The sequence below is a fragment of the Daktulosphaira vitifoliae genome, unplaced genomic scaffold (assembly GCF_025091365.1).
Source record: "Daktulosphaira vitifoliae isolate Bord-2020 unplaced genomic scaffold, ASM2509136v1 Scaffold_5, whole genome shotgun sequence".
In the NCBI taxonomy this organism is placed as follows: domain Eukaryota; kingdom Metazoa; phylum Arthropoda; class Insecta; order Hemiptera; family Phylloxeridae; genus Daktulosphaira; species Daktulosphaira vitifoliae.
The window spans coordinates 27346666-27374644 of record NW_026099576.1 but is presented as its reverse complement, the minus strand read 5'-3'; the positions used below and the strand labels follow the sequence as shown (position 1 = coordinate 27374644).

At 30.3% G+C, this 27979-nt stretch overlaps 1 protein-coding gene across 1 annotated transcript; it reads right to left on the bottom strand.

Moving 5' to 3' along the window:
* Positions 1-1909: 1909 nt before the first annotated feature.
* On the bottom strand, positions 1910-27874 carry LOC126907743 (cytochrome P450 4C1-like). Its single transcript, XM_050689321.1, has 12 exons — positions 27505-27874; positions 21456-21565; positions 15631-15721; positions 14104-14292; positions 10948-11017; positions 4038-4164; positions 3051-3129; positions 2882-2988; positions 2738-2806; positions 2511-2679; positions 2271-2450; positions 1910-2204 (listed from the first exon to the last, which is right to left on the bottom strand). Exons 1-12 carry the CDS (start codon positions 27728-27730, stop codon positions 2014-2016), a joined length of 1608 nt encoding a protein of 535 aa, XP_050545278.1. The 5' UTR covers positions 27731-27874; the 3' UTR covers positions 1910-2013.
* Positions 27875-27979: the final 105 nt, after the last annotated feature.

Sequence of the window (27979 nt, the reverse complement as noted above, 5' to 3'; positions counted from 1 at the left end):
CTTTCATGGTAAAAGATGGTCCAAATTTTTTAGAATTTAATTTTAGATGCTTATGAACAAATTCAATTAATTATTGTTTTTGTTCATAAGTCACACTTATTGACTTTGTTTCCCCTCCATTGTAAAACATTACACAAATTGAAATAAAAAATACTGACAAAAAACTCGTGACAAATTTCTTATGGGTAAATTTTGTAGTTATCATAAATATTATCAAGTATTAACTATAAAATTAATATAAAATACAGTACAGCCAATATAATTTAACATGTCGCACTAATAATTATTGGTTTGAAATGACATTAGATTAGACGATGTACGATTAGTGCAAGATTTTTAGACTGATAAAAAATAAAATTCAAAAATACGAATTTCCATTAGTGCACTAAAATCATAATCTAATGTTTTAGTGTACTAAAACATTCGCCAATGATTAGTCCAAGCTCAAAAATAGACCCCCTGGGGTGATAGATCGGTGTCGTCCAACCTTGTATTCTCCACTTCTCCAGTGTTTTCTCCATTGCTTTGGAGACGAATTGCATCCCGTTATCAGACAAGAGCGCTCGACCATAACCAAAACGAGAGAAGAACTCTTTTTCTAACGTATCGGTGTTTGACTAGGTAGTGGCCTGACCAAGTAAATAGGCCTCCACCCGTCTACTATAGCAGTCTGTTGCTACCAGTAGGCATGTTTTCCCGCGCGCAGTCCTGGGATATGGGCCCATAAGATCAATACTTATGACCTCCATTGGCTGGCGTGGTTTTCTCGGTGTCATCGGATCTTGCGGTTTCCGATTCAAAGGCTTTATACATGCACAAATGTGACACCTCGTGACGTATTGTCGCACCGATTCTCTAATACCGGTCCAGTAGAAACGCTAACCGATGCTACGGTAGGTCTAGTGAGGGCTGGCAAAATAAATCGTAGCCACAAAAAAAACCACATAGTAAAATAATATTAACATGAATATAAATTTCTTCTCACAAAGGGGAGACTATAGTAATAGGATCCTTTATATTTATTGAAGTTATTGAATCTAAATGAGATAAATATCAAATGATTTGAAAATTTTATTTTAACTCAAAAAAAAAAAATACAAAATATTAATTGTCACAGACGGTTTTGAACATCGTACCATAAGCGTGTAAGACATTAGTGTTACCGATTCGGCAACGGATCGTTGCTTCTATCACATTATAAAATTAGCTATTTAAGTTAACTTAAATTTAAAAATTACCTTTTTAAAAAATTTTAATAAGTTTAATTTCTTATGTCTTATGAACTTTATTCTATGTCGATTAAATTATATAATATTCATGAAAGTTAGTGTATTCCCCTAATAAGATATTCTAAAATAAGATAAAATACAAAACCCAGAATTTTAATACACAAATAGCATATTTTTGAATACGGTAGCCAGTTGCGCATAGAAGATAGGCCGTCAGAACAAAATTTTTTTAATTTTATAGTACATGACATAAGCTCTAATTTGACATATGTTTAAAGGACATAGTATTTTCGGAACATTTTCAAAAATTAATTTGAAAAAGTTAGTTTTTGTAAAAAAGTTAAGTGTTAGATTTTCAAAAAAATGATATCAAATAAAAGAAAAATATCTAAGGTTTTAGTATAAAAAAAAATTATGTTAATTAGTTGATTTTTGAAAAAGTTATGGGAGTGTTAAGAAAAAAAAGTGAAAAAAATGACAAAATTTACCAATTTTTAAATTTGTAATTTTTTTGGATATTTCCCCCATTTGCGGGGAACGAGGGAAAATTTTTCAATTTTTAAGGGTAATGTCTTCAACTAGATACGATTTGTGATCTTTTGACGTATTATTGAAAGAAATCGGTCCAGTGAGAGCTGAGAAAAAGTTTCAACAGACATAAAAAAAAAAAACACATCATGGTAAAATTCGCATCGAAGCTAAATGTATATTGTAAAATTATTAATATTCTAATGATTAACATATAAACATAATTGTATATTATTAAATTATACATAACATTTTTTCATTCAATTTTACTTAGTAAGTTGCTTTTTCTATGTCTTGGCCGTATTGTTACTTGATAACCATGAACGCTTTTCATCGATAACTCAAGTTTTAACTTTATGTCAGACATTTTGCATTTAGTATGTACACTATAGTTACGTAAAAATGTTGATAACAGAACTTTTATAAATAGCATTGCATACTTTTGCCCTAAATTATTAAAAATGTGGAATCGGTCTTATTTATTCTATAAGAATATGAATTACTCATAAGTACCTATACAGTTCCTAGGTCCACCACCAAATGCAATAAAACTATACTTGTGTCGTTTAGCAACCTTTTCTGGATTAAAATTATCTGGGTTGTACTTCCAGGGGTTTGGGTACAATTCTGGTAAATGATGGGTACCTATTGGTGATATAATAACAGTAGTGTCTTTTGGAATTGTGTAGTTACCTTAAAAACCAAAATCACGACTTTAAACTGGTCTTATATTTATACACTCAAAGAAATTACGTATTTTGACATCATCTTGAAGATATCTCATAAACACTGCTCCTACGGGGTACAATCGAAGAGTTTCCTTGATACATTGTTCCAGATATACAAACTTAACGGTATCTTCAATTGTTATTATTCGATCATCTTCTCCCATTATTCGGTAGATTTCATCATAAACTTTGTCCTGTAAATTTGAAATTAAATTTTAAATATTGATGATAACTTATATAACTGTATATCACCTGTATATCTTGATTGATAGCTAACATTAAAATACAGAAACAAGTTGTTATAGAACTAGTTTCACTGCCCTATTTTAAAAATATTGTTATTATATGAATTGGGTTATTAAATAATTTATTAGAATTTAAATTATATTAATTTACTCCAGATATCACAGTTAAAACTTCATCTCTTAAATCTTTGTTTGAAAAATTTGCTCCATCATCATTTAACTCCAACAACACATTCAATAATGTATTTTTTTGTTTTTCTACAATAGTAATCAATATTTATTTCATAAATTAATACAATATAAATTAATTAGAACATTACTTTCATTTCTGGTTATGTTTAAAGTACTGTGGTTGGTTTTCTTCCTTTGGTCAAATTGGATTTTTTTTTCTTTAATTATCTAATGGAAATTGTGTTATTCATAAATTATAATACAGATTATGAATTGGATACAAAGAAATAAATGTAAAATGAATAATTTCTTATAATCTTAAATTTTAATACTTTTAGCAATATCAAATAAACAACAAATCTATAAATTGATATTTAGAAAACTATGTTCAGAAAACTGAGGGGATCTGCACGATACCATAGAATTTGAGGTATACTGAATACACCAATACCTCGTCTCTCTCATCAGGTGTCTTATTACATCGCTAGCTCCTAATCAGAGTACCTTTACTACTATGTAGGGTGCAAAGTCTATCAACTAGATCATGACAAAATACCGAGAAAAGGCGGCTCTCACTCTCGCTCTCTCCAGTTTTTACTTCCTATGTGACACTTGAATCATTCCGTTTCGTTGTCATTGGCTTAAAATAAATTTTTTAATTTAATTACAATTAATGATAAAATTTGTACCTTGACTGACATTATTTTAATTAAATATAATGCCAGTTATTAAACATGGTTTTCAACTTTTAAGTACAAATTACAAAATTGGCTAGTGTTTAGTGTCGGATAAATTATGATGACTTAGTTAACAATGCAGCTAAATTATCGTTTTTGATGAAAGAACTGCATTTATAGAATATAATTGATTTATTTTGGTTCCTCGGTTATTAATAAAAATAAATAAATAATTAGCTCCAGAACAGTAGTAAAATCTTTATCCAGTTATGCAAAAGAATAATACTAATTAAACACTAGAATTAAGTAGAATTTATGTTTTTTCGTTTTATACTCTTCCAAATTACCATTAAGAAACATTGCTTACTTCCTGCGTCAAACATCAGACATTAATTTTATTAACATATTTATAGAAATATAATCGTACCTACCTTTTTTTTTAAATGTTATAAAACTCACCTTGTCGGAAAATTTAAATAATTTTTCATATATTTGATTCAACCCTGTTATTTTTTTATAAATATTAAAAATAAAGTCTGGATACAGCCATGGTTTAATTATTCTCTCATCAAATAGCTCAAAAAATCTAAAACATTTTTCATTAATTAATTGTTGAGTATAATATTTTCTTTTCTATAATTTTTATTTACAATTAAACAAGGAAATTTTTGACTCTTTGATGCAATTATCTTAAATTAAAATCTTTTGCTGGATTTAAACATCTTCAGATATAGGAACCGACATTTTTATTTTTTGCTGTCGTCATCAATATTTAGTATTTTCTGAATTAGTATGGTCCGTATAAATAACAAAATTATTTAGTTCTGATATTGTTAATAGCTAGCGAAGGTGTAATAAACTCAACTACTAACATCAGGGTGTCCAAACCGGATGATAGAATTCTTTTGAATTCTCATAAAGCTGAGATAACATTAGCCTTTATTTTTAAAAATGAACTCGATATATATTTTGAGATCATTGTTGCTATATTTGAGATTTCTCCAAAAAAATCTGTCTACGGCTTTGTTATAACTAAAGTTACTGTAATATTATATTATCACTTAAAATGTTAAAATAAAATGTTTAAAATATTTCAACAAATTAATGTTATTACAAGTATGCATCTAAAAACTAATTCGAATAATATGTGTTGTATTTATACAACTTCTTAACAAGTTTGTAACGGATTATCACTTATAATATTAACATATCATATGATGTTATCGTTTGTATATGTATGTCACATATTATGAATATACAATATCACTAAAACATGGTTCCCTTATTTACAATACAAAATAATCAGCTAATTATGGGATAAAATCTACTTTTTGTACAGATTTTTAGTAAAGCCTACACTCAGTTCCCCTATTATAATTGAACAACTGGAACAGAAAGCCTCAGCTACCAAGATTACGCTAGGGATCGCTAGATTACTCCCTTCTGACTCTATAAAAAGCCATTTTCCCCAGTCAAAACCAGTTCTTTCGGTAATTTTAAAATGCACAAAATCTGGGGCACTCTCTCAAGATTCTCACCCTCTGAGACTTAGTCGTATTTTAGCTTAGATGCGAGGCTGAGAAGGTATTAATTTTACTATTATGTGTTTTTTTTTTTTTTGTGTCTGTGAACGCTCAATCTNTTTTTTTTTTTTTTTTTTTATTTTTTTTTTTGTGTCTGTGAACGCTCAATCTCAGCTCTTGCTGGACCGATTTTGATGAACAATATGTCAAAAGATCACAAATCGTAACTAGTCAAAGACATTACCCTCAAAAATTGAAAAAAATTCCCTCATTCCCCGTAAACGGGGGAAATCCACCAAAAAATTAAAAATCGCTAATTTTCGATATTTTTTCAATTTTTTTTACTTAAAATTGCCATAACTTTATTAAAAATGACCGAATCAATATAATTTTTTTTTTATAGATAACTTAGATATTACCTATCATTTAATATATTTTTGTATATAATATTTGACCCTTTAACAGCCCACAGGAAGGGTTTCAAAATGGTAGCTTTTTTACAAAAAATTAACTTTTTCAACTTAACTTTTAAAAATGTTCCGGAAAGACTAACACTTTTATATATACCTTAAATTAAATTTGACCTCTGGACTTGTCTTCATGGTGAAAATGACTGCCGTATGCAAAAATATGCTATTTTTGTGAAAAAATTCTTGATATTATATTTTACATTTTTTAACATTATGTTGCTATAACTTTTTAAAAAATGCATGAATCAACTTTATTCTTTAATGATAAATACTTTATATATACTTCTTTCATTCGACATACTTTTTTTTAAAATCGGACCATTTCCCTTTATACAGGGGGGGTGCAAACCTTTTAAAATGCGTATAGAAAGTAGAACTTTTTCAACTTAACTTTTGAAAATGTTCCGGAAAGACTGACACTTTTATATATATCTTAAATTAAAGCTTATGTAATATACTTTAATTTGAAAAAAAAAAATTTGACCTCTGGACTTGTCTTCATGGTGAAAATGACTACCGTATGCAAAAATATGCTATTTTTGTGAAAAAATTCTTGATATTATATTTTACATTTTTTAACATTATGTTGCTATAACTTTTTAAAAAATGCATGAATCAACTTTATTCTTTAATGATAAATACTTTATATATACTTCTTTCATTCGACATACTCATTTAAATCGGGACATTTCCCTGTATACAGAGGGGGTACAAACATTTTAAAATGCGTATAGAAAGTAGAACTTTTTCAACTAAACTTTTGAAAATGCTCCGGAAATACTGACACTTTTATATATACCTTAAATTAAAGATTATGTAATATACTTTATTTTGAAAAAAAAAAATTTGACCTCTGGTCTTGTCTTCGTGGTGAAAACGGACATCAAAGTTAAAGAAGAACGTACCATTTCCGTAAACAAATTTTCGATTTTATATGTTATATTATTAAATTTATATTGCTATAACTTTTGGAGAAATGTATAGATCAATGTTATTGTTTTTTTATAAATAATTTTTATATACCCCTTTCATCTGACACACTTTTTTTGTAAATCGGATCATGCCCCTTTATACAATGGAGGCCAAAACTTTAAACATGCTTATTGAAACTAGGACATTTTCAATTTAATTTTTGAAAGTATTCCGGAAATACTGACACTTATATATATATATCTTAAATTAAAGCTTATGTAATGAAAAAAAAAATTTGACCTTAAAATTTGACCTCTGGACTTGTCTTCGTGGTGAAAACGGACATCAAAGTTAAAGAAAAACGTACGATTTCCGTGAAAAAAATCTCGATTTTATATGTTATATTATTTAATTTATATTTTATATAACTTTTGGAAAAATGTATGGATCAATATTATTATTTTTTTATAATAAATATTTATATACCCCTTTCATCTGGCACGCTTTTTTTGTAAATCGGATCATACCCCTTTAACAAGGGGGGTCAAAACTTTAAACATGCGTATTGTTACTACGATATTTTCAATTTAATTTTTGAAAGTATTCCGGAAATACTGACACTTTTAAATATATCTTAAATTAAAGCTTATGTAATATACTTTAATGTGAAAAAAAAAAATTTGACCTCTGGATTTGTCTTCATGGTAAAAATGACTACCGTATGCAAAAATATGCTATTTTTGTGTTAAAATTCTGGGTTTTGTATTTTATTTTATTTTAAAATACCTGACAAGGGGAGTACAGATTTTCATAAATATTATATAAATAAAAAATTAATATAGTATAGAAAGTTAAACTTATTTAAATTTGTTTGATTCTTTTAAGCCGAGAAAAATAACTTTGTACTTTGAACTAGCTTAAATAACTAATTTTTTCAGGCGTCGGTAGCAACGTACGGTTGCCTAGTTGGTAAAACTTATGTTTTACACGCTTGGGGTACGAGGTTCCACCCCGCGTATGCATTGCATTTTTTGCATTTTTTCTTAATTCTTTTTAAGTTAGTATAAATTTTTAACTCGTTTGATTTTTATCTCATTTAGATTCAATAACTTCAATAAAGATCAAGGATCCCATCACTTTAGTCGCCCCTTGCAAGAAGAAATTTCTTATTCGTATTAAAATTATTTTACTATATTTTAAGTTTTCGCTTCGATGCAAAGCCGAGAAGATATTTTTTTGTGACTATCATTTATTTTCTCTGCTCTAACTTGATTTATTTTTTTCAACGATACGTCAAATGACTACAATTCGTATCTAGGTTGAAGATATTACCCTCAAAAATTGAAAAAAAATTCTAATTTATCAATCAAACAGTTAGTTATCCCATGTTCTCCATACAAACAATTAAAATCATTCATTTCTAATGTTTTCAAAGTATTTATTGACGAATCAAGTTTGATATGATAGGTTTCAACTACAAAATTAAATAATTTTACTTTGTAATTTAATAATTTTTTTACTCTATTTGTGTGTGCTACTACTAGACTGTAATATTGCAAATTTTTTGATAACATATTGCTATATAAATCATTTCTAAAAAAAATAATTGTTTTTTCACCCGAATTAACAATTGATTTTTACAAATATAATCAAATTTTATAATACGCTCAATTGAGTAAATCTTTTTAAAAACTTTGTTTTGATGGTTCATTTAGTTAAAGTAAATCATTAAAATTAATTAAGTTCTCAATATTTCAATTGTAGAATCTTTTCAAACAACAAAGGTTACTAGGAAATTAACACTATTACTTCTATTTAAGTTATCTATTACGATAAAAATGCAAAAAAATATTGAGCTTTTCTGATAAATTTACAATAAATAGTAATTATAAAACTTTCTGACTGCATATTGATCTTAACGATACAATTTTTTTAATTGTCATAAAATGTTCTATTTAATGATGTCAATGTCAAAGTTTCCAATTGAGCTAAAAGTTATGGTAAAATAAATTATTTTTTTTTATTATAAACATTTACAACAATCAACTTTAAACGATTAAAAAAATAGCTTAAACATGTCATTTTCCTTATTTTTAACATATTAATAATAAAAATCAGTATTAATTTAAAACGATTTTTTTTGTTCTTAATTATTTTTTTTTAGTTGAAGTAAATCATTAAAATTAATTCAGTTCTGGATATTTCAATTGTAGAATCTTTTTAAATATCAAAAAGTAATTAGAAATGATTACTATGATTTCTATTTAAGTGATCTATTACGATAAAAATGCAAATCAAAATTGAGTTTTTCTGATAAATATACTGTAAATAGTAATTATAAAATAACCTGACTGCATATTAATCTTAAAAATAACATTGTTTTAATTCTAATAAAATTTTCTATTTAATAATTTATTCTAGTCAACGAATGAGTAATTTTGTCGAATAACAGAAAAAATTCCCAACCAAATTTTGTTTTTTTAAAAGTTGAATTAAGATATGTATAATGACATACTAATAGTCCTCAAGATTGGAATTGAGCTTTTTTTTTTACAGCCTCGCAAAAGTTCAAAAATATGAGCTTTTTTAATTTTCTCAAAAAATATTTAACTTACAAAAAAAAGTTTCGTACAAAAATTGTTTAAAAGACAATTATAAACAAAAAAAATAATTTAATATTTTTTCATTTAAACAAATATTTTTCGAGTTACATTACATTTAATATGAANAAATATTTTTCGAGTTACATTACATTTAATATGAACTAAAATTTATATTCCATTTTTTTTTCATTTTACGGTTACTTTTTATCATGTTATACTTACATTAGACACAATGTTATAACTGCATATGTGTGAGTTTATTTATATATTGTATCATTAAAGTGTAGTGTATATTAATATTCAAGCGATAGAGTAGGTAATTGTTTTGTCGCTATATTGTTTAAACCCAACTAAACGCTAAATTGTACATTCTCAAACAACAATCATATTATGTCAATTGCCACCGGAATTTCTGGTAATCTTTTTCTTTTTCTTTGCCTTAATCCCAACTACTTGGAGTCGGCCACCCTTATCCTAAGCTTCCATTTGACACGATCTCCCACATCTTCTACGCTCACATCAGCTGTCCTCAAATCGCATTCAATAGCATCCCTCTATCTCTTCCTTGGTCTTCCTCTATCTCTTCTTCCTTCAACATTCATTTCTATAACTGTTCTTACAGCTTTCGATTCTTCTTTCCTCATACCATGACTAAACAATCTAAGTCTATTTTCTGTCATCTTATCCACGATTGACGCAACACCTATACTTCCTCTTATATGCTCGTTCCTTATCCTATCTTCTCTAGTCACTCCACTCATCCAACTAAGCATTCTTATCTCTGCTACACTTATTCGCTGCTCTACTTTCTTATCAACCGCCCAGCACTATGAACCATACATCATAGCTGGCCTCACAATTTCGTACTAAATTTAAAAACTATAATTAGTATTTATTCATATATTATATTTTAAAATCAAAGAACTACTAATCAGGATATAATTAAAGAAATAAGAGTTGATGTTGCTTTTGGAATAATCCACCAATTTCTCTAAATGAAACACTATCTACAGATTTGCATCGAAGCGTTTCTTATGGTAGTGATTTTAATCACTGTCAGATATCATCTATACTTGTCCCATCTATGGCTCGTCAATACTGTGCCTCGACCCCACTGTGCTACCGTTTTTTTATTATTTAATTTGGACTTAGAATATTAATACCGCCTTGATAACATTTTTACACGTGTTTAAATATTTTTGAATCTTGTTTTGGTCAGGCTAGAATATTGGTATGTCTCAATAAAATATACGCTCTCGAAGAAATTACTTATTTAATAAAAATAAAAAAATTAATTAGGCCAAAATATAAAATTATTATTTTAATAAATATATAGTGTTTAGAATTTTTTAGATACAAAAATTAGTCATAGATTTTATGCAATGAAGTCGTTTAATTTATTTAAAATTTGAATCGTTTTTGTAAATTATTATATTGACTATACGACGCGTAGTGTGAAACGTATACGTAGTGCATTGAATACCAGAATCAACTTTGTATCCCTTAAAATTATATTGCGTGACATATGATATAAGGTAGGTACAATTTAACTTATGTTTTCGAACCTCAAACAGTCTATTGTGTAATAAATCATTAAGAGCAATTATGAAACTTAAAAAGGATATCTAACATAATTTATTCAATATTATTCAACCCTGAGATACCAATATTTATCCATTCCACAATTGTATCCCTTTACACATTTAAATTATCTCTCACTATTTTTGTTATTAGACTTTTTTCCCCCTAATTATTTACTATTTTACTTTTCTTATATTCTAATATTTATTTTTATTTTTTTATTTATTACATTACTGTAAGTATAATAATAATATATTGCTTAAAATTTAATAATATTTACTTTGTTATTGAATCAAAAAATTCAGATTTGTCGTTATCTTGTATACCACAATCATATTCCAATGTTGTTTCTAAAAAAAATAATATGCGTATAAATAAAAAATGTTTAAATGTATTTGAAATACTACTCAATTATCTAAAAGAGCATTTGAGATATTTTTTGTTCTTTATGGCTACTAGTACATAGGGGTGGATGTTGACGAACAAATGCAAATAAGTTGAACGAAAGCTATAATAATACCGATACATAAAAACGGCTATTAGTTAAATTACAATAATTATAGAAGAATATCATTCCTAAATTTAGTTTATAAAATGTTTACAAATATATTGTTGAACCGGCCAACGGCATTTGTAAAAGAATATTTAGGTAGATTCCAAAAAGAAAGATCAACAATAGAACAACTTTTAGTCATAGGCTAAATAATAGAAAAAATGTTCGAATATCGCCAAAATTACTAACAATCATTTGTTGATTTCAAGAAGGCTTATAATTGTATACATCGAGAGAACTTGTATAATATAGGATTAAAGATAATTTTTTTGCGGGTTGTCTTAACGACATAATCAATACCGCATTTAAAAAAACAGGAAAAATTTCGTTTTAAACTTTTCTTTGTTGACTAGATATCACGTAAACCGCAATATCAATATCAATCTTAAGGAATGCCCTGGACGGTTTTAGCCACATAACGGGTAGATTTTCCATGATCGACTGAACATCAACAATCTATATTTAAATTATGGCACACAAACCCGCGTTAACTGGTATACTTCATTGCATTCATTTAGTGGCCAATATTTTAATTGGACCGATGCCTAATATCGATTGCGGTAAAAAGTTTTAAATGTTCGTTAGCAAATACTAATTTCGTGTATTCACACTAAGCCAGTAATACTTTTGAATGATCATTATTATATACGTAATTGCCTTATCAATTTTATCAGCGTGTACAGGTCCGAACTGAAATTTTACTCTACGCGTTTGGGTTTAATGCGTTGGCTAACGAATTAAACAATGAAAATATGCTAAAATGTGTTGTAATTTTATTGACAACGAATATTTATTTAAAATTGATAAATCATAATTCATCGCCAACACTAACAGTTGCATTGTTGTGCGCTCTTTTGTCAATATTTTTGTTCAATGACCTTCGTCAAAAATTGAACTGGGCCACTCAGAGCTTTTTATAACTAACCGTCCACCATATTATTAAAATATCTAATTGCAGTGAACAAACCCCACGCGAGACCTAACGATATATAATAAACTAATCATGAAACAGGCAGGTTTACGATCATGAAAAATCCATTTAGGCTAAGTATTGAAACTTGGATAACCATGAGGGAAAAAACCTTTATTTTTAAAGTTTGTGGCTAAGCTCCAATACCAATATTTCTGAAAATAATTATTCTTAATTTGTTGCGGGTTTTAAATATTAAAAACTCAACCTAGCACAGTGCTGGCGTGGCATAGTTGGGTCAAGTATACTGATATCTGACAGTGATTAAAATCACAATCATAAAAGACGCTTCGATGCTAATCTGTAGATAGTATTTAATTCTATGAAATTGGTGAATAATTACAAAAGCAACATCATCTTTTATTTCCTTAATTATATACAGATTAGTAATTATTAGATTCAAAAATATAATTTTTAATTTTATATTATATAATTTATATAATTAATTCTTTTCAAATTATTATTGATTTTTATTTTTAATATGTTAAAAGTAATAATTTCTAACCTATTTTTTTCGTCCTTTAAAGAGAAAGTTTATAATAAAAAAAAAAAATGAATTTACTGCTATAACTTTTAACTCAACTTACAAGATTGAAATTGACATCATTAAATAGAAAACATTATGAGAATTAAAAAAATTGTATTGTTAAAATTAATATGTAGCCAGGAAGTTTTATAATTACTATTTATAGTAAATTTATCAGAAAAGCTCAATTTTGTTTTGCATTTTCATCGTAATAGATCACTTAAATAGAAATCATAGTAATCATTTCTAATTATTTTTTGATGTTTAAAAAGATTCTACAATGGAAATATTCAGAACTTAATTAATTTTAATGATTTAATTTAACTAAAAAAACCAATGAAAAAAAAGTTGTTAAAAAGATTTTCTCAAATAAACGAATTATAAATTTTGATTATAATTGTAAAAGTCGATTGTTAAATTCAGGTGAAAATAAAAAATATTATTTTTTTTACATTTGTGTTTTATATAGCAACATGTTACCAAAAAAACCCAGCACAGGGTGGTCGCGGCACAGTAGTGACATGGCATAGTTGGATCAAGTATAATGATATCTGACAGTGTTTAAAATGACTATCAATAAAAACGCTTCGATGCAAATCTTTAGATTATACCAAAAGTTACATGATCTGCTATTTCCTTATTAATATCCTGATTAAGATAATGTATGTCGAATGAAAAAGGGATTATTAAAAAATATTATTTCTCACAAAAATATTATGTTGATCCATACACTTCTCAATAAGTTATAGCATTATAAAGTTAAAAATGTAAAAAATAAAATCGAGAATTTTCACACAAAAATAGCATTGGTAGCCATTTTCACCATGAGGACAAGTCCAGAGGTGAAATTATTTTTTTTTCATAATAAAGTACATTACATTAGCTTTAATTTAAGATATATATAAAAGTGTCAAACCTTCCGGAACATTTTCAAAAGTTAAGTTGAAAAAGAAAATTTTATGTGAAAAAGTTGTCATTTTGAATCCCTCCCTATGGCCAGGTAAAAGGTCAAATTTATAAAATAATAAAATATAAAAATACATCAAATGGTAGGTAAAGTCATTATGCATCTATAAAAAAAAAATTTATATTGATTTGTTCACTTTTAAAAAAGTTATGGCAGTTTTTAGTAAAAAACATTGAAAAAATTACGAAAATTAACGAATTTTAAATTTGTAATTTTTTTGGAGATTTCCCCCATTTATATTTCAAAATACTCTTCAACAAAATATATATTTAAATAATAATTAATCCTATTATAAGAATCGAAAGCAAAAACATACTTTTTTCATAAATAATTATGTATACTTAAAAAATAAACTTATCATAGAAGTAAATAATAAAATACATAACTTAAATAAATATTATTTTTAAGAATATCATTTACCACAAATTGCATCAACAGAAATAGAATAAACATAACTCCAAATATCAAATGATTGTTGATTGTTGATTTCTTTTTGAAGATTCCATATGAATGCTGCACTTTTTTCGTTAAAAACTGACAAAAACGTATTTATATGAGAAGTGTTAAAAAAAGGAGAGATAATTCGTCGATGCGATTTCCATTTAGGAACTGAAAGTAATTATAAATATTCTTAGATGATATAAAAATAACAATATTAAAAAATAAAAACCCAGTACAGAAGGATCGTGGTACAGTGGGGGGGATGTAGCATAGTTGGGTCAAGTAATCACTAACATAAAAAACGATTCGATGAAAATATGTAAATAGTGTTTAATTTTAAAAAATTGATGGATTATTCCAAAAGCTACATGATCTGCTATTTCCTTATTTAAATCCTGATTAAGATAAAGTATGTCGAATAAATAAGGGATATAAATATTATCTCTCATAAAAAAATTGTGTTAATCCATACACTTTTCAATAAGTTATAAAGTTAAAAATGTATAAAATAAAATGGAAAATTTTCACACATAAATAGCATTTGGTAGCCATTTTCACCAAGAAGACAAAATAAATTCCATTACATTAGCTTTAATTTAAGATATATATAAAAGTGTCAGACTTTCCGGAACACTTTCAAAAGTTAATTTTATGTGATAAAGTTGTCATATTAAATCCCCTCCTGTGGGCAAGTAAAGGGTTAAATTTATAAAAAAAATATACCAAATGATAGGTAAAGACATCAAGCGTCTAAAAAAAAAAATTATATTGATTTGTTCATTTTTGAAAAAGTTATGGCTGTTTAAAAAAAAAAAAGTGCAAAAAATGCCCAAATTTACCGATTTGGAAAATTGTAATTTTTTCAATTTTTAAGGATAATGTGTTTGATTAGATACGATTTGTGAACTTTTGACGTATCGTTGAAAGAAATCGGTTCGGTGTGAGCTGAGAAAAAGTGGTAACAGACACAAAATAAAACACATAATAGTAATATCAATACCATCTCAGCTTCGCATCGAAGCTAATATGGAAATTTTCCGATTTCAAAAATTACTATTTTTGGAGATATTTTTACTATTTACTGGGAAATAAGAAAAAATTAAATTTTTTGAGTATGATGTCTTCAATTAGAAAAGATTTGTGTTTTTAGATGAATGATTGAGATATATTGGTCATGTGTGAGTTGAGTAAAAATAGTGACAGACACGAAAAAAAAATATACAAATTATAGTGAAATTAAGCCTTCTCAGCTTCGCTTCGAAGCTAATAAAATTACTTTCTCTATAAAACTTGTCCTTTGACGTTTGAATAAAAAAAGTCTTATTAACTGTTAAATTTTGCTCGTGTACACTGTCTATATTGTATTGAAAAATACTTTTTTTAATCTTTTTTTAATAGAGGTGCAAAATAATAAATACTTTATAAAATGAATATTTTATGAAAAATTATTAACCTAATACTAAATACTATTAATTTATAGTCACTATAAGTAAGTTTTTTTCTCACCAGCAGCAGTGAACAATCCTTCTCCAAAAGCTTCACTCAAAATTTTGGAAGATAGACCTTTGTCGTGAGCATTAGAATTGTTTAATATTATCTGAAAAAAATTTTACACTATTTTTCTATTTAAAAAATATATATTTTTTTTAAACAAAATATCATTCAACAACCTACTAAAAAGTATATTTTATTTCAAAAAAAATCTCTTTTCAGGAATTAGATCATATTTATTTTACAATATTAAGTGAATATTAATAAAAACAAATAATTGAATATTATTAACTTATAGTATAAGATTACCGTATTCCATACTAATTTATTTAAAGATTTAATTATTAAAGATAAACGCCCAAAAGAACAAAATACAGTACTAATAACTATAATACAAAACATACAATTAAAAAAAGAAATACAGTTAGTTAACAAATTTAAGCTTAAATTCTCAAATTAATAACAACACAACATATAATACATTAACTTTAAACACAAATATTATTGTGTAACATAAGTAATTAATCAATTTTTTAATTTAGCATTTATAAGAGTTTGTAACCTGGTTGGTTTATTATGAAAATAATCAAAATAACCCAAGAAACTGTAGTTTGTGGGACATAATGAGGTATACAATGTATGATTGATTAATTTATATAAACCAAAATAAATAATTGTAATTTCTACGCATTTGAAGAGAATCTATATAATACTCACAAACTAACTTATCAAGGGGTAAATTTAATTTATTGGTTTTAAACGCCAAGTAACGCAAAAATTGGTTTTGAATACGTTCTATTTTTAAAATTTAACTACTTTGGTGAGGATTTCAGATAACAGAACCTTACTCAAGAATAGAGCGAACCATTGAAAAACATAGAACTTTGAAACAATTTACATTACTGAAATCGGAACAATTACGTCGAATAAAACCAATCATAAGTGAATTTTAATTACACATTATACTAATATTAAAAGAAGACTTAAGAATATCAAAATAATTCCTAAGTCTTTTAGTTAGATTTAGTAAATAGTTAGTAATTTAGTTAGATGAATTCCTTTAAAATTAAAAAATATTCAGAGTAATATGTTTATACATTTGTTAATTTGTTAATTGGAGTTGATACGAGGATATGCCCAGTTTAATCATTAAGAATTTTTCGGACGCACTACTCTAATGCCTAAGTACACAAATTTTAATAATTTTCGAATTGATTAAAAAGATATTATTGATCCTTGTATTATTGAGTCATTTCCTTAATTTTATAATTTTTAATAATATAAGCTAGTTAAATATGTGTGTTTCTATTAAAAAAAACAAAGTAAATAACTTTATAAAATATAATGGATAAAAATATTTTATAATTTGACACGACTTACGTCGCCAAAATGTGGTCGACACTGGTTTAGAAGGTAAAGACCCGTGGGCCGTTTATTTATTGAGCGACAACAGGGTTATTTTAACAAAAAAAATAAAACAAACCGAAAAGATGGACACAATAATAATAATCTTCGCATAATATCGCGGCACTTTCGCTAGCGTCGACGACGCGATGTCCGGCGTGATCCTTGGGCGACAAAAGGTTAGCAGCGTTGTAGGCGACGGTGCGCAGGTGTGGATTGGTTGGTTGACGTTGTCGCTTTCATAACGGGAAGAACTCATTTGCGGCGGGTCGTCGTCGGCCGTGCGGACTTTGCGCCGTAGCGTATAACACGCGGTGTTGGTCAGTTAAATACTCATAGTAGGGCGACAACTGATAAAGGTGGCACGAGTCGCGGGGCATCGTGTATAACGAAATGACGCGGGCCGTGTCAAATTGGTAATTCGAGAAATATAATGACACGGAAAACTCCTAATGTCTATAAAGTCGAGATATTTTCGGGTAAGAGTAGGAGTGCACCAAGGTTCTGCTTTAGGCCCTTACTTATTACCCTACAGTGATGGATGAAATTACTAGAGAAATACAAGGAGAGGTGCCGTGGTGCATGTTGCTGACGATATAGTGTTAATAGGAAAAAATAGGGAGGAAATTAATCAAAAGCTAGAGATGTGGATATCAGCTCTTGAAGAAAAGGGTTTAAGAGTAAGTAGAAGTAAAACAGAGTATATAGAGTACGAGTTTGACAAAGGAGAACACGAGGTAGGTGAAATGAGGTCAGTGACAATAGGCGTGGACGTGATTGGAGAGGTGGAGAGTTTTAAGTATTTAGGGTCAGTTGTGCACAAGAGTGGTAGTATTGACGAGGATTAAGTGCGGGTGGTTAAAGTGAAGAGAAGCGTCTGGTGTCTTATGCTATAAAAAAATTCCAATGAGGCTGAAAGGTAAATTTTACAAGACACTGTAGTGAGACCAGCTATAATGTATGGTTCAGAGTTTTGGGCGGTTGATAAGAAAGTAGAGTAGAGAATGAGTGTAGCAGAGATCAGAATGCTTAGATGGATGAGTGGAATGACTAGAGAAGATAGGATAAGGAACGAACATATAGAGTAAGAGGGAGTATAGGTGTAGCGTCAATCGTGGATAAGATGAGAGAAAACAGACTTAAATGGTATGGTCATGTTATGAGGAGAGAACAATTGGACGCTGTAAGAACAGTTATAGAAATGAATGTTGAAGGAAGAACAGGTAGAGGAAGACCAAAAAAGAGATGGAGGGATGCTAGTGAATGCGATTTGAGGACAGCTGATGTGGGAGATCGTGTCAAGTGGAAGTTTAGGATAAGGGTGGCCGACCCCAAGTAGTTGGGACTAAGGCGAGGAAAAAGAAGAGCTGAGTAAATAAATGATAGCTACAAAAAAAAAAAAACCCCATAGTAAAATAATATTAATATGAATTTTTTCTCACGAGAGGAGACTGCAGTAATGGAATCCTTGATATTTATTGAAGTTATTAAATCTAAATGAGATAAAAATCAAATGAATTTAACATTTTTTTTTAACTCAAAAAGAATTTAAAAAAAATTCAGTGCCACAATCGTGAAAGACCCAAGTGTTTCCGTCTCAAAAACCGTACGTCTCATTCGTCACTTAATAAAAATGGAAATTTAGCTAGTTCAAATTTTAAAGTTATCTTTCTCGACTTCAAAGAAACAAAACAATTTAAATATGATTAATTTTTTATACTATGTCATTTAGATTGATATAATATTTATGAAAATCAGTGTAATCCCCTTATAATAAAATAAAATACAAAACCAAGAATTTTAACACAATAATAGCATATTTTTAATTACGGTAGCTATTTTCACCATGTATTCTCCTAATAAGATATTTTAAAATAAAATAAAATACAAAACCTAGAATTTTAATAGAAAAATAGCATATTTTTGAATACGGTAACCATTTGCTCATAGAAGATAGGTCGTCGGGACAAATTTTTTTTTTTTATTTTGATAGTACATAAAATAAGCTTTAATTTGATATATGTTTAAAGGACGCAGTATTTCCGGAACATTTTCAAAAATTAAGTTGAAAAAGTTAGTTTTTGTAAAAAAGTTGCTATTTTAAATCCCCCCCAATGAGCAGGTTAAGTGTTAGATTTTCAAAAAAATGATATCAAATAGAAGGAAAATATCTAAGGTTTTAGTATAAAAAAAAATTATGTTAATTAGTTGATTTTTGAAAAAGTTATGGGAGTGTTAAGAAAAAATAGTGAAAAAAATGACAAAATTTACCGATTTTTAAATTTGTAATTTTTTTGGATATTCCTCCCATTTGCGGGGAACGAGGAAAAATTTTTCAATTTTTAGGGGTAATGTCTTCAACTAGATTCGATTTGTGATCTTTTGACGTATCGTTGAAAGAAATCGGTTCGGTGAGAGCTGAGAAAAAGTGGTAACAGACACAAAAAAAAAAAAAAAACATAATAGTAAAACCAATACCTTTTTAGTTTCGCATCGAAGCTAAAAAATAAACAAATTTTTTTTATGTTAAATGAAATGTATTTTTGCTATTTAAATAAAAAATTTGTTTGCTTAAAAAATTATCTATTCTCCTAACAAAAAGGCTATATCTTAATAATAGTTTATTATTAAAAAATGTCGAAAATTAGCGATTTTTAAATTTGTAATTTTTTTGGAGGTTTCCCTCATTTACGGGGAACGAGGCAAATTTTTTCAATTTTTGAGGGTAATGTCTTCGACTAGATTCGATTTGTGATCGTTTGACGTATTGTTGAAAGAAATCGGTCCAGTGAGAGTTGAGAAAAAGTGGCAACAGGCATAAAAAAAAAAAAAAAAAAACACATCATGGTAAAATTAATACCTTCTCAGCTTCGCATCGAAGCTAAAAAAGCACTTAAATTAAACACGAGTTAAAAACGGCACAGGTCAGGTAAAACCATATTAAATAAAAATAAATAACGAGCTTTTAACGCTGAAAACAGGTTAGCGATGCTAATAAAAATAAAGGTCAAAAAAATTTTTTATAGATATATGTAACTTTATATTATTTGGTTAATGTATGAAATACCTTTTGATATGAAAAATAAGACGGCAGACTTGTAAGCACACGAAAGACGTCAGAAAGAAGAGAAAGCGTTCATCGCTGGCACTCGATCGCGCTCTAGTAGATAAACTTTGCACCCTAGCTAAATAGCAGGGGTACTCTAATCAGACTGGGCTCGCGATGTAATAAGGCGGCTGACAAAAGAGACGAGGTGACTGTCTATTAAAGTTATCGCAAAATTACGGTACTGTGTCAATATGTAACTAAATAATCCCCCAAATATACTCTCGAAATTATTTTTATTTTTTGAGTAATTGAGTAGATTACGTGATTCCTCTCTCCTTATAACATGAGGAAAGAGGAATCGGAAACTGTAAGAACAGTTATAGAAATGAATTTTGAAAGAAAAAGTGATAGAGGAAGACCAAAAAAGATAAGGAGGAATGTTATTTAATGCGATATGAGGACGGCTGATGTGAGCGTAATTAATGTGGGAGATCGTGTCAAGTGAATGTTTAGGATAAGGGTGGCTGACCCCAAGTAGTTACGATTAAGGCAAGAAGAAGAGTAACGTGTAACGGACCGTTTTATATATTATGTTGGTAACTAAGAATAGTTATGGATAGTGTCAGTAATCCTAATGTAAAAAGTTATTAAGTAAATATATTTTTCTAAATATTGACCAACTCGAAATGTCACAAGTACAATTTTCAAATAATGAATTATTTTTTTTTTAAAATAATTCATTACCGGGTGATTAACTAATTATGCCTAACGATTGTTCTTGAAAATTATTAGTGTTATCATATATATATATATATAATTATTTTATTTGTTATAAATCTTTGTTGAGCTACTTGACAACAAAAACAAAGATTACATCTCTTAACCCTTAAATCGATATTAACTTTAGTATTTCAAATAGCAACCCAATTTTTTTATTAATCTTGTTTAGCATAAAAAAAAAAATTCTTGAAAAAAAAAATCAATTTCAAAACGAGATATCACTATTTAAAGTTTAGGGGATTTAATAAATAAAACAGTAGTCGGGTAAATATAGTAATATTAATATTTAATGAACGGATAAGAACTGCCGGTTTTATTGTACCATAACGGAAAAATCTTAGGTACGCTTTCTCCTCTCTGACGTGAGTAATACTCGCGTCCCCTAAACTTTAAAGAGTCATAGTTCGGTAACAATTGAAAAAAATTTAAAAAAATGTTTGTGAAAAATATTACATTGCCCATATTAAATATTAAATTATTAAATCTAGACTTTAATATACGCATTAAACCACAAACTCCTATATAACATTAAACTCACCTATTTTTGCTTTCTTTAAATTATTTATATTTTGTTTATTACAATAGTGTTTAAAACATCAAAACGTACTTGTATATCTTCTGGCTTCATAACATATAAAGCAAGTGAAGAACCTAACCAGATTTTAAATGGTTCCGGGCCGTACTGTTCATTTAACTGAATAAACTTTTCCATTTTATCTAAAAATTAATTTACATGTGTTTATATCAAACCAGATATTCAAAAAGTAAGGAAACAGGTGAAACGTTTTTTCCTACATACTCTATATTTTATATTACTCAACTTAAAATTACTAATCATATGAAAATACAACACAATTTTCCTTATATAATCAACTTATTTCGTTTTATTCAGTAAAGAAACAAAAAATATCTATAATGAATAATTATCTATTATATCAGTCTTACTTTAGGAACTAATATTTTTAAGTAAAGAGAAAAGTATAACCCTTTGAATCACGGTTGGAAACGAATTGTTACGAGCACCGTTGCAAAATATTAAAAGGATAAAGAGAAAAGTTAACTGCAAGGTTATGATCACCGTTGAAGATTAAGTAACTTTTAAAATTGAAATTTTATATGTAAATATTTGATCACGGTTGGTAACAGTAGATTAATATAATTACGAACATCATTGACAGATCACTATATTAAATTCAGAAGGTTAGGAAAGAAATATTTGTAAAACTTACCCAATGGTGCATTGTACAATCAATGGTAATCTAGTACGCAATTATTGCGAACATTTGACTAACATTAAAAGAAATACAAAAATTATACTAATATTTTCGATGAAAGCATCGAAGCCGTACTTTATGCCAAACACCACTACTTGGGTCGTGTAGCTTAATTGTTTATTGGTTATTTTTTGTTAATAGTTTGTAGTAAATAAAGATGATTTATTTAAGACTTAAGATGAAAATCCTGGTTTCGGCGTTCTACAGGATTTGCTCTTGGATGGTAAATTGGCGTTGTCCATCCTTCTGTGCCCCACTTCTCCAGTGCTTTCTCCATTGTTTTGGAGACGAACTGTGTTCCATTATCTGAGAGAAGTACTCTAGCATAGCCGAAACGTGAGAAAAACTCTCTTTCTAGAGTGTCGGTAATCGTCTTAGCGGTGGCTTGCCCTAGGGGATATGCTTCTACCCATCTACTGTAGCAGTCAGTTGCTACAAGTAGGCAAGTCTTACCGCGTTGAGATCTTGGGTATGGCCCCATAAGATCAATGCTAACAACCTCCCATGGCTGGCGGGGCTGTCTTGGTCGCATTGGGTCGTCTTGCTTCCGGTTCAACGGTTTAACGCAAGCACAAACGTGACACCTTGCGACATATTGACGTACCGACTCTCTCATACCGGTCCAGAAGTAACGATTACCGATGCTCCGGTAAGTTTCTTTCCATCCTGGATGTCCGGCAGAAACATGATCATGATACCTCCATAGTAGGTGATCTGACATGTCTGACGGAACGACGATAATCTTTCCGTCCGTTCCGTTATTTACCGGGCCTTTTAGCAAAATACCGTCTTGCAAGTGGTATTCCTGGTGTAAACGCCGGTAAATTGGTTTGTTACTCCGGAGTTTCCGGACATACTGGGCCAAAGTTGCATCTTCGGGGTTTGCCAGGTTCTAATGTCAGAAATAGCTACATTCTCCGGGTAAGTTTTTTCTCTTTTACCGTTCTTGGCTGGGCTAAAAGAGGAAATATTACCTTGTGAGATTTCTTTCACCAGCTTTTTCTCGGGTATCTCATTGTATTTTGGGTCCTGGTCGGACGCTGAACAATAACCCTGTTTGCTAGGAAAGTTTTCTCCGGTAAATAAATCTGCGGCTCGGACTTTGAGGTCATAAAGTGAGTCCGTATCAGATTTCCTTCGGTTCCGCGCAATACCAGTGATAGGGGTCAACTCCTTCGGAAGTTTTAACGGGAAAGACTGTGGAACTGTTAACANTTTTAACGGGAAAGACTGTGGAACTATTAACAACTCATGTGTTAACTGGTCTTGTTCCAGGTCTTCCAGAGATTTGTTCGGCAAACAGTTCTTGGAGAGAGCCGCTTGTGTTCCTTGGTCAGGACGTTTTGCACTACTCTCCTGTGTTTCCGAAACTTCTCTTTTTGCCGTACGTTTCTTCCGTGTGTACTCCGTTTCTCCGGATTCGATAGCGGCGAGCTGCATATTTTTGCGCTTCTCCGGTGCCTTTTTGGGTTCCTGGTCGGAAACTTCGGTACCGGGCTTGCGCTTACGGTTCTTTGGGCGGGCTAGTTTTTCTTGTCCGGTCGGTTTCCCGTGAACCGTCCGGAACTCTTCCCGTTTCCCGTACTCGCCGTTTTTCTTTCCGGGCAATTCGCCCACCAGTGCCCAGTCCGGTTGCAGTTTTTACAACGTGCCGCTCCGGACGGGCTTTTTTCCGGTCTAATAACCTCTTTCTCCGGTGGCGGTTTCTTATTTGCCCATTTGAAGCTATTCCCTTCCGCGGAATACTTCTTTTCTTCGGGCCGCCGTTCCGGAGAAAGGTCCTCAACGTCCAAGTCGCTAGCCAGCTCTAGCAGATCTTCCATTGACCTCGGGCGTCTCACTCTTGCGTGGACCCGATAGTCACTGCGCATAAGCCCTATGATTAGGTCGACCAACTCGTACTCTGTGAGCCTTGAGTCGAGACGACGGGCTAGCTGGCTCTTCCACATTACAAACTCCCCTAGGGATTGACGTTCGCCTTGGTGAGCACTGTGGAGATCATTGCGTACTTGGGTAAGTATAGCAATGCTATTGAACCTCCTCAAAAATTGTTGTCGGAACACTGTCCATGTGGGGTTCAAGCAGCGTATAGTACCCCACCAGTTACCTGCCTCTGCTTTTAACTGTGGGGACAGTACACGTACCCACTTCTGGTGTGGTACGTTCGCTTCGGTTAGGACCATTTCAGCCTCTTCGATGAAAGCGTTGGGGTCCTCTTGTTTCTTTCCGGAAAACTCCGGCAGAGAATCACGCGCCAACGTTAGACTGTCGTGGGACAGTAGCGACGTTTCGTTAAAAGTAACGTGTCGTTGCTCCCTGGTCCTATTGTCCGGATGGGAACGACTTTCAGATCGTTCTACTCCGTTATTACCGGTCATTCCTTGGTTTGAAACAAAAATGTGGTGTTTCTGACCGAAGGAACTCGAATTTTCACCGGAGAACTGTATGTTCTGGTGATGTTCCTCGGTCGTCCGGTTACTTTCACCGGCAGAATTTTTGTTTACACCGGAAGAACAGAAACTTTCACCGGAGAATTGTCTGTTTCGGTGCTGTTCTTCCGAAATCCGGTCTAATCCACCGAAGAAAACAGAATTTTCACCGGCGTAGGGGGGTCCCGGTCGGTGTAACCCGGGGTACCGGCCGTTTTCACGGGGCGAATTTATTTTTTCGCCGAAGAACTGTTTTCTACTGTATAGTTCCGCCGAAGTATCCCGTAATTCACCGGAGAACTGATTTGCAGTCCGAAGCTCCGGGGGGGGGGATGGGGGGTCCTCTCGAACTGCTCGGTCGGAATTTTCCGGGACGGCCATCTGCTCACCCCCTTCCGATCGGAGTTGTGAATTCTCGGGTCTGTCCGCTATAACTCGCCTAAGCGTGTGGTGTGGCGGCAGGGTTCCCCTATTGGTACTGCAAGGTACCCCCTGTACTTCGCAAGCAGACAAGTTGACTTGCTTTATCAAGTCGTTCAACTTTGTCTCAAGCTGAGCAATGTGTTCGCGCTGTTGGGCGACTATTGCTTCTAGCTCCTCGTTCCGCTTCGCATTATCCTCGACGTACCCGCATAACATCATATACGTGTCATATGACAGTGACCAGCTGTCTCGGTCGTCTTCGGAACGGCGATCGTCATCTTCCGGTTGCCCGGGCCTCCCGTTAGGGATATCGTCATCTTGGGGTGGAGGATTACTTGGTTTTTCGGGGTGAAATTTGACGCTTGCCGCGTTAACCCCCTCCTCCTGGCTTAGAAAGTCTTCCAGCCGAACCATAAGGTCGGCTTTAGAACCCCCAGTAGCGAGACCCCGTCGTGACAGCTCCCCTTGCAACTCTCTTATCGTCAGCTCAAGTATGCTCTTACCTGACATATTGAGTGCTGATATTCTAATAATAACAGATAAGTAGGTCAATGGGGATAAGCTAATGCGCTGATCACGTGATCGGGAAGTGGACTTGTCTATAAGATATTTTTAGCACAAACCACGTTAGGAAATTCTCCTGTATAATAAGTCTATCTCTAATTATATAGCTTATATACACCTTAACCCCAAAAATTAATAAGCTTATGGCTAATTAAGTCTTAAAAATTTCTTTTCCTGGGATTTACTACGCTTTTAGCCAGTTAAAGCTGTAGGTTCTATATTTTGCAAATATTTTATTAAGGGTGCTACAAATAATAATTGCTTTAATTATTTAGCACTTACCTTAATAACTTCTTAGTCTGCAAAAAAAATTCCTTTTTCGACTGCGCCAATGTTGTGTTGTTAGGTGATATTTTAATAATTATAATAATTAATTACACCGTATTTAACTTTATATTAATATATATTTAACTTTTTATATATAAGAACTTAAACAACAGTATTACAACACACTAGACAAAACTCTATATGGTCAAACATTAATTCTTATATGTATCTTGTTATTGGTAGTGGCCGGCGNGTATCTTGTTATTGATAGTGGCCGGCGGCCTGGACCGGTTCTAGCCGTCCGTCGGCCACTCCGTATGGCGCGACCTGCCGGACGTAAAGGGAAAGCGCCGCGATCGCCATCCAGTGGTAAAGCTGGAGTCGCGATGCGACCGCGACATATACTTTTCAATAAGTTATAGCATTATAAAGTTAAAAATGTAAAAAATAAAATCGAGAATTTTCACATAATAATAGCATTCGGTAGCCATTTTCGCCGTGAAGACAAAATAAAGACCGACATTTTTTTTTCCATAATAAAGTATATTACATTAGCTTTAATTTAAGATATATATAAAAATGTCAGACCTTCCGGAACATTTTCAAAAGTTAATTTTATGTGAAAAAATTGTCATTTTAAATCCCCCCCTGTGGGCAGGTAAAGGATCAGATTTATTTATAAAAAAATATACCAAATGAAAGGTAATAATATCATGCATCTATTTAAAAAAAATTATATTGATTTGGTTATTTTTAAAAAAGTTATGGCAATTTTAAGTAAAATAAATTGAAAAAATTTCGAAAATTAGCGATTTTTAAATTTGTAATTTTTTTGGAGGTTTCCCCCATTTACGGGGAACGAGGCAAATTTTTTCAATTTTTGAGGGTAATGTCTTCGACTAGATTCGATTTGTGATCTTTTGACGTATTGTTGAAAGAAATCGGTTCGGTGAAGGCTGAGAAAAAGTGGTAACAGACACACAAAAAAAAAAAAACATAATAGTAAAACCAATACCTTTTTAGTTTCGCATCGAATCTAAAAAATAAACAAATTTTTTTTATGTTAAATGAAATGTATTTTTGCTATTTAAATAAAAAATTTGTTTGCTTAAAAAATTATCTATTCTCCTAACAAAAAGGCTATATCTTAATAATATTTTATTAATAAATAAATTAGTTGATTTTTAATGATTTTTTCTTCATTGCAGCGATTAAAGCATACTTGCATAATTTCAAAGTGGAAAATAAAAATAATTTTAAATATTTAATTAATTCTAACCGAAAAAATAAATATCCCCTACACTATACTAAATATTTATCCATCAGTCTCATATTTATCACAAATGTAAGTTTTTTTAGGTTTCTTGTTCCCTTTTCGTTAAATATTTTTGTATAAAATCGCAGTGTCATTATTTATACTATTATTTCTAGTATATATCAAATAGTAAAAATATAATTCTATACATTTTTTTTAACAAATAACTAACAAACTAAAACATTCCTGGTTTTTTCTATGCCTAGAAAAATATCTTACCCTGGAACTGCCATAAGGCATTACGTCATGATGGCAAAACTTATTAACAAGTGCATAAAAAAATTGAAATAGTTTTAACCTTTCTTTCTCTCAGGATACTTCGGGTTGTTTCAATAAAAGTATTGAGAATTTTATAAATTAATTATATATTGATAATAAACTTACCTTGTGATGTGCCTCTAAATTCTAGTAATGAACCAATTAATGGATATGATGGAGGCCCTGGTATTTTAGCTGCAAATCTATCAATAAGCCTACGATTCCATTTGATGCGGCACCAAGTAATTAATAAAAATATTATAATAACGTAACCAACTAACTCAACTTTTGTTTGCCAAAACACACACAGTAGATTTGAATACGCTAATGAAGTATAAAATGTGACATTCATATTTATTTTTTTCTAACAGCGAAACTTTTCAAAACAAGTGAACAAGCTAGAAATAAACAGAATTTTAATTTAATATTTTACAATGTAAGAAAATTGGAATAAATCGACACTGCTTTGACAATAACTAATATTTGATTCAACTCAAAATTAATTTTATATTTTTAAACAATTATTAATATATTTATTTATACAATTTTTTTATGAGATTTAATATAAGATATAAAATGTGATACAACGGAAAATAACTTT

What these genes read in the sequence shown, in the direction of transcription:
- LOC126907743 (XM_050689321.1), bottom strand. Translation starts at nt 27,730, where the DNA reads ATGAATGTCACATTTTATACTTCATTAGCGTATTCAAATCTACTGTGT. An exon ending in TGAAGCCAGAAGATATACAA is followed by an intron (nt 15,722 to 21,455) that starts GTACGTTTTGAT and finishes AATTTTTTTCAG; the next exon opens with ATAATATTAAACAATTCTAA. An exon ending in TTTTAACTGTGATATCTGGA is followed by an intron (nt 2,807 to 2,881) that starts GTAAATTAATAT and finishes TTTTTAAAATAG; the next exon opens with GGCAGTGAAACTAGTTCTAT.